The sequence below is a fragment of the Anas acuta genome, chromosome 2 (genome assembly GCF_963932015.1).
Source record: "Anas acuta chromosome 2, bAnaAcu1.1, whole genome shotgun sequence".
NCBI lineage: Eukaryota > Metazoa > Chordata > Aves > Anseriformes > Anatidae > Anas > Anas acuta.
The window spans coordinates 57,823,156-57,836,209 of record NC_088980.1 but is presented as its reverse complement, the minus strand read 5'-3'; the positions used below and the strand labels follow the sequence as shown (position 1 = coordinate 57,836,209).

At 42.2% G+C, this 13,054-nt stretch overlaps 1 protein-coding gene across 1 annotated transcript in view; it reads right to left on the bottom strand.

Moving 5' to 3' along the window:
• LANCL2 (LanC like glutathione S-transferase 2) overlaps positions 1–13,054 on the bottom strand; it is a 29,385-nt gene that overhangs the window by 6,191 nt on the left and 10,140 nt on the right. Inside the window, exons 3-7 of the mRNA XM_068674842.1 lie at positions 10,864–11,071; positions 8,601–8,748; positions 7,855–8,001; positions 3,984–4,166; positions 1,759–1,935 (exon numbers count right to left, since the gene is read on the bottom strand). Of these exons, the coding sequence (XP_068530943.1) occupies positions 1,759–1,935; positions 3,984–4,166; positions 7,855–8,001; positions 8,601–8,748; positions 10,864–11,071 (863 nt within the window). The remainder of the gene's footprint in view (positions 1–1,758; positions 1,936–3,983; positions 4,167–7,854; positions 8,002–8,600; positions 8,749–10,863; positions 11,072–13,054) is intronic.

The following is a 13,054-nucleotide window of genomic DNA, read 5'->3' as shown; positions in this document are numbered from 1 at the left end:
TTACGTGAGGACAGAATGTGTCTATGGCACGTTTCTGAACTACAATCAATTCTTGCAACATCCACATCTGATTGCATAATAGCCTTTATAATTATTATTGCCAGTCTGGGAACTTCAACAGAAATTTACAAAAATGCATCCCCAGGCTACTAAACGAATCATTGCTTATAAATCCTTAGCTTTGGTAAACCTTGTAGATCCAATAAACCATATTAATGTCTTTGTTAAACCAAGGAAAAAGAAATCTCTTCTAGTACAAAGACATCTGCCATTATTTGTCACACAGGCTGAACAAGCTTGCCATCAAGAAACAGCCTTTCAGACCTCTGAACATTTGTCTTGAAATAAGGGAAAAAAAAATTAAAAAAATAAAAATGAGGGGCTTGGATGCTCTCTGGAGCCCAGGATGCCAGCAGCACATTTATTTCCCTGGATGCTCTGTCTCAAGCATGGTTGTTTCCCTGCATGCTCTGTCTCAGAAAGAAAAGATTTCAAGAATGCCAAAGATTAACAAACTCCTTTGCCCATTTCAAGATTTTCCCTGCAAGAGCTTCGGGGGCCTGACTGAACACTGCAGGTGCTAAAATGCAGAATGGCAACAAGTGTGCTGCCAGACCCGACTGTGCTCAGCACTTCCAGCAAACAGCCTTTGGCTCACTGCCACATGTTCCTCCTCAAAGGAATTTCAGGTATCTAACTGAGTGTCCTCCTTCTTTGGCTCTGATCTGGGTATGCTTGCTTTCCTCTAGCTTTGGACAGAGCTACAGGGTTCCCCCGGGCAAGAAATGCAGTGTGAGCAGGAGTTGCTAATGCTGCACAGAGCCCCAGGAAATGTATGGAAGTGGAGGATGACAGGGAGAGCCCAACTGTTGTGCTGAAAGCAATGCGTGCTTGGTAGCGTGGCTCACACATCAGCAGAGGATCAGTTCACACACAACAAGGTCACACATTTGCCGTGGCAGTACTAGGGGCTTATCGCATTCTCTAGGACGCGTGTATGCATACATGTGTCCCCACAGATTGACGCACATGTAAACATAAGGTGACAGGAACAGCCACTTTGTAAAGCTCTGCTGATGGTGGACAGGCTAACAGTAGAGGTGAATGCAATAGCTTTACATGTGACTCATCTGAAAACACCTTGAAAGCAACTCATCAAATTTCCCACTGCTCTACCTTTAGATAGACCTCAGTTGAGTAGCTATGTATGCAGCATGAAACCCACTATCAATGAATTAAGTAGAAAACAAAACAAAAACCAGGAAACAGAGGCAGAAAAAGCCTTCTCTTTTGTCAATTGCTAGCACAGTGAGAGCTGATAGCAGAACCTGGATGCTCCCAATGGAAAAATTTTGACTGCGTCTTTCTCTGCAATTTGTATTAATGAAAAAAACCTAAGTGAGCAATTTAATAACTGCAATTCAGAGCTCTGAAAGCCCCAAACAGACACTAGTCTGAAAACAAATAATTACAAAGGACTACTAACAGTATCGCTGGAGGAGCTGAGGATGACAGTGGATCTCTCAATGGAATAATTAGCACCATGTAACATTCATCTCTTGTTGTTCAGGCTGGCTGATTCTCCGACTCTATTTACAGCACAGCGAAGTGCGTTTGTGTGGTTTTTCAACCACTCTTTGTACTAAGATGCAAGTGCCCACATACACAGCTGAAGTCGTCTACCCAAAGGTGTGAGTTGGAAGTGCATGAAACACATGAAAGGGACGAGTGACTTTGCTGGGATGCTGCAGAGCTCACCTTGCAAGCTCGGTAGAGGTACTTTTTGTCCTGAGTTAGGTTATAGAGAGACAAGAAGGAGTAGCCATTGCCAGCAGTACCATGGCAGATCCCGTAGCCTTTTCTCAGTAAACCTCTCTGCCAGATGACGTCGCTACACTCCATGGCATCTTTCAAGTACTTATCCTCTTTAAAAGTCTGCGGAACAAAAACAGAAAATAAACATATAAATTGAAGTATTAATGATTACAAAGTGATCCTGGACCTGGAAGCTGTTTTGCTATGGAGGTGGAGTTTTTCATATATAGTTTATTTTGGATTTTAAGACTCCAACCATCATAGACTTGCTTTTCTTCCAAGTTGTTTCTCATTTCTCTGTGTGGAAAAAGAAAGAACTCAAGTTTTTCTTTCTGAAATTAGTAAAAACAAAAAAACCCTTAAGTTCGAGGTCCTTGGTTCCACAGCCTGTAATCTATTTGCAGGGTACATGATCCTTTTTCGCTTCTCCCCTCTATTTCCCAACCACTACATAATTTGATTTGAAATACAGAAAAGTAATTCTTGCCTCCAAGAAATGTAACAGAATAGTGGCCATCAAATCTGGTCCTGAAGGGCCAGTTCCTGATCTTTCTGATTAATTCCTGCTGGTTACTCACTATCTGCCTTCAATTCCATGTCGAAAAATGCACGAGAATCCTTCTTTCAGGGCTCTTTCCTCTATCCCAAGTACAAGTAGGAACAATCCATTACCTCGACTAGTATTTATATTGGAAATACTCATGAGGTACTGGCCAGCTGGACAAAGGACCAATTTTACAAAATACATTGCAACTGAAGTGCATTTTAGATGCACAGAGAGTCCATTGAGGCAGCAGAAAAAAAACAAAAACACCAAAGTGAACAGCACCACTGACTTGTAAGACTGCTCTGTGCTCCCCTTTGCCTAGGTCACACCACAGATCAACAAGACAAAGAAAGTAACTGATGCACTGCTATAGACACAGTCCTTTGGAGATGGTCTCCTCTTCACAGATGCGACTTAATGAAGTAACAGAAGCAATTAACGTGCAGGACTCTTAAATCCACAAGCTTGATAAAGAAAGTCCCTCTCTATGAATAGGGTTTGCCAGCTACTCAGTTGTAAAGCTTCAAATGAAGGCCTGGCAACAGCATTTGATTTCCAGGACAAACGCTGCTGTCTGCTATCACAAGTCCCTGTGCTTGGTGTGAAAGCACAGCCAGAAAAACCTGCTCCAATTTTTCTTGTAACTTTCTCAAAAAGCAGATTAAGGAGAAAAAGAAAAGCGTCATACGTCCCATCACCTTAAACATAAAAAGAGGACAGAAAGGAGGCTGCCAAGCAGAACTTGGTCCTCTCCCTCTTATCTCTTGGAAAAGATTTTCTGCTGGGGAAAGCACTGCACTGGGAAAGAAGTGAAAAAAAGGACTGCAGTATTAAGTCAGCCTCCTACCACAGTACCAAGGAAAAGCAATTGCGATTGTTGCTGCATTCAGCAGCACTCTAAGAGATTTATAGTTCACTTTTCAGGTAGCTGCACAAGTAATTATTCCATAAACCAAACCTGTTTTTCATCAGCCCACCCTGAGGCCGACCAGGGAATCTGCCAAGGAGGGCTGTCAAGAGAAGGAATTAATTTGCATAAATGTAATTAAATGGCACGCTTTCAAATGTTATGCAAATCAAAAGTGCACAACTCCAGAGAGATAGCAAACCTATTTAAGGATGGAGAGGAGCAAACAGTAGCTCACGGTAGCTCGGAGGTTATATTTATGCCCTGTAAGGGGCCTGTAGTCTTTGTTCTGACAAAGTTCTCCAGTACTTTATCTTAATAATGGAGTAATTTATGGAAGACATTCTTTAGCAAGACACATGAACCTTCATTTTTTAAAACCAACATAATTCTTAGAGCACCTAGGATAAAGTTTCAAAGAATTTAGGTCAATGTTCTCAGAACCAGGACTCTGATATCAAGTCGTTTAAATGCATGGCCCTTTTCCAAGAAAACCTGAAGTCTAGTAACTACTTACACCCTGAGAAGCAATTTTACCCACTAATTTTACAAACTTCCTTATGCAAGTATTTTGAGATGTTTAGGTGCCTAGCCTAGGGTTCTTGTTTGAAAGCACGGATCTAGAAAGACTTAAAATGCAAGCCTTACAATCTAACAGGCCTGCATAGAGGTGTCTGTAAAAATACAGGTCTGTATAAACACGGAATGATTCACCTTATAAGCTTGCATGAGCATGTGGATGACTCCGGGGGCACCGTGGCACCAGTGAACCAATCTGTCGGTCTCATTGCTCAATGAGGATGGGTAGTTCCCAGATCGGAATTTTTTATGACGAACATAGTCAATGCTCGGCTTCACCAGCTCTGTCAGGGTCTCCTGATCCACGTTTGCAATCGGCTGAAGACGACACAGAAAGAAGAAACAAAACCACAGGAGTAGTAACAAATCACGTACCAACACTTCATTACGTGTCCTATTTTCAAGTACCCTACATGTGTGCTCTATATCCCAAATACTTTCTGTCACTTCACACAGATTTAATTAATGTCTGCTCGCAATACCCTTATGAAGAGTGTGTTACAGCAGCTGTAGAGACAAAGAAACTGGGGCACCAAGTTGCTGCCCGCCTTACTTGAGGTGACACAGAAAGACTTGGGAAGAACTGAGAACAGAACGCAGACCCCAAGGCTCCCAGGCCTCCACCTTCATATAGAGAAAGCACTTCAGGAGAAAGGCAGCTTTATAAATTAGCTGCTTATAATACATTCTTAAAACACACCTGGTTAAATGTTTTAAAAATAGCTAATGTAGACAAACCTGTCCTATTTCCCAATAAATGAAGAAGAGTGTAGGTAGTGGCATACCTAGCGAAGTTTGATAATGTTTTCCATCGTAAACAAAACTCCCTGAAGCTACGGACTATAAATCAGCATTTCTAATGTCAAAAGCAACAGCTTCTTCGCAAAGTAACTAAATGTCTTTGCTCTACACACTTATGCTTAGATTGCTCTTCTCAGTTTTTCTCTTCCATTTCTTCTATTTAGCTTATGTCCTTTCCAAGAGGCAAATACATCCATCAAACTGTGCACTCCCTGCAATTAAAAGTTCAGAATCTGTGTATCTGTTGGGTTCTTAGTTGATATTCCTTCCTCTACCAGCCTATTTCACAGTATTTTCATAACAAAGCTCTCTATTTTTACACAGCCTACAGGATTTATGGAATTCCAGCACGCCGTGGGAACAACTGCAGAAACTGGAGACTACAGAAACTAATAACTGAGCTTTTTAGCATTTTTTTTTTTTATAACTTTGCTAATTATGTCTTACAATTTTACTGTTTCCTACCAGCTCCAGCACATTTGCATTCAATGGGTGAGCATGCTGCTACCATTCACAGTCCTACAGCTAAATGAAGGAATATTTTCAATAGCTGCGTTTTTTGTAACCTGAAACAGCCAAAAGCCTCTACTTTACCTCAGCTTGGAAATCTCTGCTGAGCTCCTACCCACCGGCTCCCTAGAGCAAACTCCACCTCTGCACTCTTCTGAGCGGAACAGTCACCTTCATGCTGCTAACTGCAAGTAGATCTGAATATAGATCAGCTTTTCATGAAGAACATCTTGATCAGCCCTCACACAGACACTGACCTTCGCATTATGAAAAGGTCCCTGTTTCAGGAGTCTCATTTCACAGGGGAAACCTGCAGCAGAAAGCAAAGGCAGGCACCAGCAATAACTGCTATTCAGTCTTGAGCTGTGCAAGGCAAGCGTAGCCCAGGGCTTCACTGAGCTTGTGCTCGTCCTTGGGAGGTAAATCCAAGAAGAGCAGAGATCTTTACACACCTTCCTTCTCTACTTGTGCTTCCACGAAGACCTCAGCACAAGTGTATCCCTTCTCCTAAACTGCTGAGGTTTTCAGCACTGAACTGTCAACAGCAATCAGATAACCTCGTGGTATGCGTCCTGACTATCTGGCCAAGAGCAATGATAGACAGACATCTTTGTCTCGGTGTTAGTGAAAGAGGCTAGGACTAGAGACTCCCTTTCTAGAGTATCAGAATATCCCCCTCTGCATCCTGGAGGAATAATTTAACACTGTTGAGCTCTTATTCTTCCAGCAGTCTTCTGCAAGCAGATTCTGCAATACGTGTCCCCTCATAAAGGTGTTAAATAGAAATGATCGGTGGCTTTCACATCTCTGCTGCTATGCTGGACGCCTTCTTTGTTATCAAACAACCACCCAACAAACCATCTCATGAATTCTTTGCTGAAAATACAGAGTAATGGTGTAGGAGGGGTGGGGGGAAGGATGGACTCCAGTGTGCCATCTTCTGCAGCAGATGACTCAACCCTGTATGACTCACAATGTTTAATGTACAGTGAAAAGACAGTAATCTAATGCTGCATAAACAATGGCTTTGTGGTAATTCGGAAAAGCAGCAATTATATGTAAAGGAAAAGATATTTACGATTTTCCCATGTAGACAGAGTAGCTTCTGCTTAAACCAAAAAGCACTGCACAACTATTTCTGGTTTCAACCTCGAATAGCAAATGAAGGATGGAGCATTTAGAGACTTCTTTAAAGGAACAGAAGTTCCTCAGAAAAATCTAGTGAGGAAAAAAGGAAGGCAGAGAAGATGAGGTAACTGGAAGGGTGTGGACCACCCTGTCAAAGGCATCAGAAAGTGAAGATAAGGACATAGTAAATTAGAGCATCCTGAGACCCCAGACAGATGGCCACTGCAGAAAACAGCTGTAGTGATGTTAAGACATGGACCCCAGGCAGCAGAGCAGTAGCTACTTCCACAGCAAAGTCAGCTGCTTTAGCCTGAGCTACTGGTGGAAGTGGTGTGAGCTAATCTGAAACAGATGGGGAAAAGTCACCACATCTTTTGCAAATGAGGAATGGCTGACAGAAGTGACAACAGCTAATACCATCTCAGTCACTTCTGCAATGAACATTTGTACACACCTCTAGGCTGTGAGGAGAGGATGTACTTTCTTTCCATTTGCCTGAAGGAAAGTAATTTCTGCATGAGCTGGTAAGAAAATTACCGTTTACAAAGGTACACAGACTGGCGGCACCTTTCAAAACCAAAGAAAGGTATGATACAGATTTTGCAGCTCTGTGGCCATCTTCTGTAATGAAACATAAGGCTCTGTTTTCAGATTGTACAGCATTAGAAAACATACAGCTCTGTTTTGAAAAACATCATAATCTGATTTGAGAATCTCAGAGCAGGGAGGGAATGGATATAAATGTTGGAAATAGGAGGCATACAAAAGAGAAGAGTCTCAGAACAGGAAGAGGAGAGCAGGTGTCATAAACACAATCAGGATCATTAGATTTTTTGAGCAGAGAAGGGGAAAAGAAGGAATACGAGAGTATAAAAGTAAGAAAAGCATATTGAAGATGAATGCGTGATTAAGGACAGTTTTTCCAGGAACTTCAAAATAATGAGGGGGAAAAAAAATCACAGGGGAAAAGATGAAGAACATGGAAGGCAGAAGGATAAAAGGCATCAGTGATGCACTCATTGAAAAACAGAAAATAAATGAAAATAGGACTAATGGGTGGTGAGTAAATTAATATTTAGCTAGCCCGACTGTAGGCATCAGATTACTTCTGATGGGTATGAAGATGAGGATGAGGGAAGACACCTGACTTTCTTGAGGACAGGAAACTTCAGCTTCTAGACCTCTGGGGCTCTGAAATGCAACTCACTCATATTCACAAGCAGATGGTATAAAATACTGTGGGACAAGGATGTACATCTTCATCGTGCAAACAGAACGCCCTGCTGACAGACTGGAGTAACCTGCAGATAGCTGAGCCCTCAGCTGGAGGCCTGGCAGCAACGTTAGAGGAGTCACAGTGCTGAACACTAGGATATGTGAGTTGTCCTCTGCTCCTGGGGCCTTGGCTAGCATCTCTGCACAGTTCTGGGCTGCAGTCTGACCCCCAGCTGCAAGCCTCTGACCTACCACAACCTTGCACTGCTTGTGCATGAAAGCTGAAGAGATCTTCTGATGCAAAACAAGGCGTGACTGGAGTTTTGTCCCAGCCCGCAGAAGACACTCTTACCTGCATAAGCATGTAGTAGATCCCAGCCACCCCATGGGCCGCTCCAACGTATTGCTTCCTGTGCCACTGATACAAGAGAGGGCAACGTTCTGTTTTACGCTCCTCCTTCGAGAAGTTCTTCCCCGACTCAATAATGGCATCTATTACCTAAGAAGGAAAACACACTTCTTCCATCTCACTTGCTTTGATTCAGAGAGTTTTGTTTTGTCATGGCTAAAATCACACAGCAAATAACAATTGGACTGTGATATTCAATTCCTTTGAATATGAGTATTGAGGTAGAAAGGGAGTTTCTCCTGAATGACAGAATCACCTGTATTTTTAGGAAAAGAAATTGAATATTAGATTCTACTTATCACTCTTTTCCAGGCCTATTTTCTCTGGTTCTGGATCTGCAGAACAGTCATGCACCTTCCCCACACTAAGTTCTCCTCTTTTCACTTAAAACACTTCCACACTTCTGTGTTAAGGTTTTCCATAACAATTTCTCACCCTCAAGTGCTCCACCACTTTCATGTTAGATGTATTTAAATGGCCAGCTGTGGACCCACCTGCATTGGCCTCTGTTTCAGTCCAACTGGGCAAGAGGAAAGGGGTAACAGAGTGGAAGGAAGGATGAGACTGAGCCTGCAGTTGTAGGTTCCTCTCCTCTGCAGCCTCCCCCTCTTAATCCCTTGAATTACATGAAGGTGTGATTCCAGTTCAACTGCACTGATGCTGTGGCACTGGAGAGAGAAGTGTCCTACCTCTTTGATAACAGACTGTGGGACAGTGTCCGGACCAATTTCAGTATTCAGGTACAGCAAGGCATACAGGTATCCTGCTCTGCCATAAAGCAGCTCATCTGGAAGCTCAGCATCTGTGCTTGTGACTGTCCTTTGGAGCTGCAACAACCTGCATCAGACAAAAATGGTAGAAGAGATAAATAGAGCATGTTCTCTAGAGACTGTACCGGACTATGCACTGCATAAGCCATCAAACCAGAAGCAGTAGGAGTGCCGAAGCCCCGTAACTTCCCTTCTGTCATCCCCAGCCAAACTGGCTGCCAGCTTTACATATAGAAGGATCTGAATTAATCAAAAGTGCCGCTTAAACTATAAAAGTAGCTACACGTTAATGGGAAGAATGATGAAAGCTTCCTGCAGCCTGGTATTTCACCTCAACAAGGACCCTTAATTTGAGCTGTTTGAGAGAGAAAAACACTCAGCATTCCCCTCTTTAGATACACATAGTTCCACATGCTTAAAAGATAGATTTAGAAAGGGCATTGCTATTATGCAGAAGTGTTTTGCTTGCATTTAGTAGTGGTGGTGGGGGGAAAACACACTTGAGCTGGCCACTGCAACTCTCGTTTGTTCCAAAGAGACTCCCTGCTATTACTCTACCAGTCTACATTAGAATTGAGGAGGAGCAGAGAAATTATTTTCCTGCCCATTCCCTGGACCTGTCTCTTCCTATCTTTTCTGATGAAACTGGAAATTAGATGAAACCACAGAGATGGCCAGAATTTAAATTTGGGGAGGGAGGAAGACAATCTGGATTAAGAGAAAATTCAATTCCCATATTCCCCCCAGGAGCTATTACTTGACAGAAATGTTAGCATCATGATGGAACAAAACCACTGACGCCATTGTCCTGTTTAGACCATCACTACTTAACATCAGGGAAAAGGCATTCACAAAAAGAGAGCTTTGTATTATCACTCCTTTTTTGGAACTACTCTTTGGACTCAGAATTAAATTACTTTCCTTTAAAATGTCCTCTGTTAAGTTTTATTATTCAAATTTTATTATTCAAATCATCCTACAACCAGACAGCTACAAAGTAAAAAGTTAGAAATGCAACCATATACTATACTGATATCCATAATGTACCCCTCAGATCATGTTCTGAATGCATTCGTAAACAACAACAAAAAAAGGGAAGAATAAAAAGGAGCAAATAATCAAACTAACCTCCTTTTTCAGTCCTCCTCCTGGAAATGACTTTCCAAGCAGAGGTGATTCTAGAAGATTTATTGCTAATCTTATTCTGCTGTACTCATGCTTCATGCCTTACAGCAACACTGCTTCCCTAGCTGCATCCAAAGGGTCATGCCCAAGATAATGCCAGTTCTAAAAGCAAAAAACAAACCTTCTACCCCTTTCAAGACTGAAATACTTGCTCAGGAGCAGCAACTGATATTAATCAGACTAGGACTCTAGACCAGAAAGAGATCAATTATCTACCCAAATGGAGATATTGACATGAAGCTAGCCTGCAAATTCTGGCTGTGCAAGGTATGCTGGTAGACTGTTACCAGGTGCATTGCTGGTGTTGAATGCAAACCCCAGAGGGCTTCAGTGATACCAGTCCTCGACTGGAATCTCTGTCATCTCCACATCAGCAAAAGGACATCCAGTTCTCTAAGGAAGCTCTACCTCCAAATGGGATTTCTCAAGACATTTGTTACATTTAGACTACTTTGAGAAGGAGATGGAGTTTTTTCAGGCTACCCTTCATATGATCTGACCTCATTAGAGTCCTTGCCTATGACAGTTTAGCAAATACCTCTTTTTTTTTTTTTGATTAAATCTTTGGTACATATCAAATATCCTATGTTTCTGCCTGGGTGTTTCCCTGCAGTGTACATGTTTTGTTGTGTGTCTGTAATTAAGTCCTGTGCTGTCCAGGAAGCATCACATATTGTACAAGCTGCTGCTGACAAGTGTATGACTTTTGTTAAATGTCACTTTACTATGACAAAGTCAGAATGTGCATGCACTACAGATATGCCCATGCCATCCTGTTCTTATAGCAACAGAAGACTCGCTAACCTGCTAATCACCAATCAAGTGTAAGTCAGCTTTCATAGTAATAGAGCCTATTCTGTATTCTGCTGAAGATACATCAGGGGAAAAAGTGCCTCCACTTTTTAAACCTGTCTTCCACAACTTCACTGGCTAATTTTACTGAATTAATGCACTCTATAAAAGAAGGGCATGGCTTTTTCCACGACCACCCACTCACCTGGTAACACATTCTTTAGATTCACTGTCATTTTTCAGCTTGTGATAAACCACTGCACCCACTGCCAGTGGCCCTGCATCACCACAGAGAAAAGTAACTCTTCTGCCATTCAGATTGCGAAGGATTCTCTTCACGTAATCAAGAGATCGCTGCAAATGGCTCTGGTTTTTTGTGACACGGTACAGTTGGAGATATAAGAGGGCAATGCCTGGGAAAAAAAATTAAAAAAAACAAAAACAAAAACACATGAATAAGAGAGACTCATTTACTTTTCCTTCTGAGTACGCCACGCCCCCATCTTTAGTGCCTCTGAACTAGTAATTCAAATATGAAGAGGTATTTGGTCAATTAAAGGATGTCAGCTTAGATCCTAACTTACGCAAAAGGAAGGCATCAGTCTATCTTAATTACATTTCTGTTTCAATTGTGACAACCATATAAATGTATTAGACTGAAGCCCAATGGTAGACTCTCACTTTGCAGAGAATGAAGAACACTCATGAGACGAGCACTAAAGTTTGGTGAAGAAATCACCATGGATGAAGAATTTTAGGCTAACAAGCATGCATACAACCAAGTACACTTGGTTTAAAATACTCATCTATCACACACTAGAAATGACTTATTTCCCATTTGATTTTTAAAAGGGTCTTTTGATGAGTTCTTGGCTTCAACTTGCCAAGTTCTTTATAACCATTCTAAGTGTTTTGCAATAAGATTATGAGCTTCTACAATTTAAGCTAGCCTGTAAAAACCATAAGGCAAACACATGCTAGGAGAATGCTGAAGGTTAAATCAAGCTTCACTCCATTATGCTCATTATACAGTTTTCCTTGAAAACAAAACAAAACCCAACCCTACAAATAGCAATGATGTAGATTTAAGAAAGTGAAACAAATGCATCTAAGAAGCTGTTTGTTGGCCAACTGCACATACACGAGCAAAAAAAAAAATTACTTCTTGACCACAAATTCCTCTTTCTTCTGAGCAGGCAGAGCATTCTTCTGTGCCATAGCTAAAGTGGGGAGCAAGCCAGAACCACTTAGCTCCACAGAAAGACTTTCTGAGGAATATGAGAAGAATGGCACCACAAGAGTGGTGGAGCACCCTAAAATGTTCTCCAGATCAGCCTTGAACAGGCTTTTACAGATGGCTCCAAGAGGTCTGCTGCTGAGCTTGGTTAGGTTGATTCAGTGGCACAGAAGCTTGTGGTCTACTTATCATTCCTGCCAAAGCAGCAACAAGAAAATGTTGCCTCTGAGGCTGCTGGCCTGTCTGGGATTTCCACAACTCTTTTTTATCTTGCAACAGCTGTGCGGATACTTGGGTTTGATCGAGGGGTGGTCAGAAGGTAGCCCTAAGGCCCAGCTCATCCAACCCTTTCTGGTGCAAAACCCTCAAACCAGCTCCTCCAAGACTTCTGGCATGTACAAACAGTACTTGCATAAGCAAGATGGACTCTAACATGGGCTTTAACAACACACACTTCAAGATTTTAAAGATGCTTCATAAGATACAAGCCAATGCTCAGGACTGTCCACTGCCAGCCAGGTTCGTCTAGACTTGGTACGTAACAAGCAGGACTGTTCCTTTCAGCACTGCTTTTACTTTCTGATTTGCACACTAAAGTAAAACGCTGCAAGAAGTTTGAGAGACAGTATTTAAAAATCTAGATCATTTAAGTATTTTTATTCAGTTAACTCCAGAGAAGCCTTGAAAGGAGTTTACAGCTTGGAGTAGATGTTGGTTATCCTTCTGCAGGATGGAAAAACACCACTCTCATTAGGCTGCGTTGCTTGTTCATCTATCTTCTCGTTTCAGCTAATGATGGCTGTGTTACTTTTAGCTTATGACTCATTTTCAGCACGCTCTGCTTCATCGGCTGCGACTTGTGTTGTCAGTCACGGTGTCAGAGCGCTGCTCCCCGGGAGCCGATTTGCAGTGTTGCTGCCAGGATGCCCACCCCTTCAGCTCCTCTGCACCCGCTCGCTTTTAGACCTTGAAACGCATCTATCGCTTCAATCTGAGTTGTCCAAAACTTCCCCACCCACCCGCCCACCGCACCATCTGCGCTGAAATATCAAGAAGAAAGAAAGCGAAGACATTTTACACTTCCACTGCCAGAATTGAGGCTAAGCACGGGCAAAGCCTGGGGATTTTTTTTGAGGCTGCTCCCCCCCTCCCTGACACA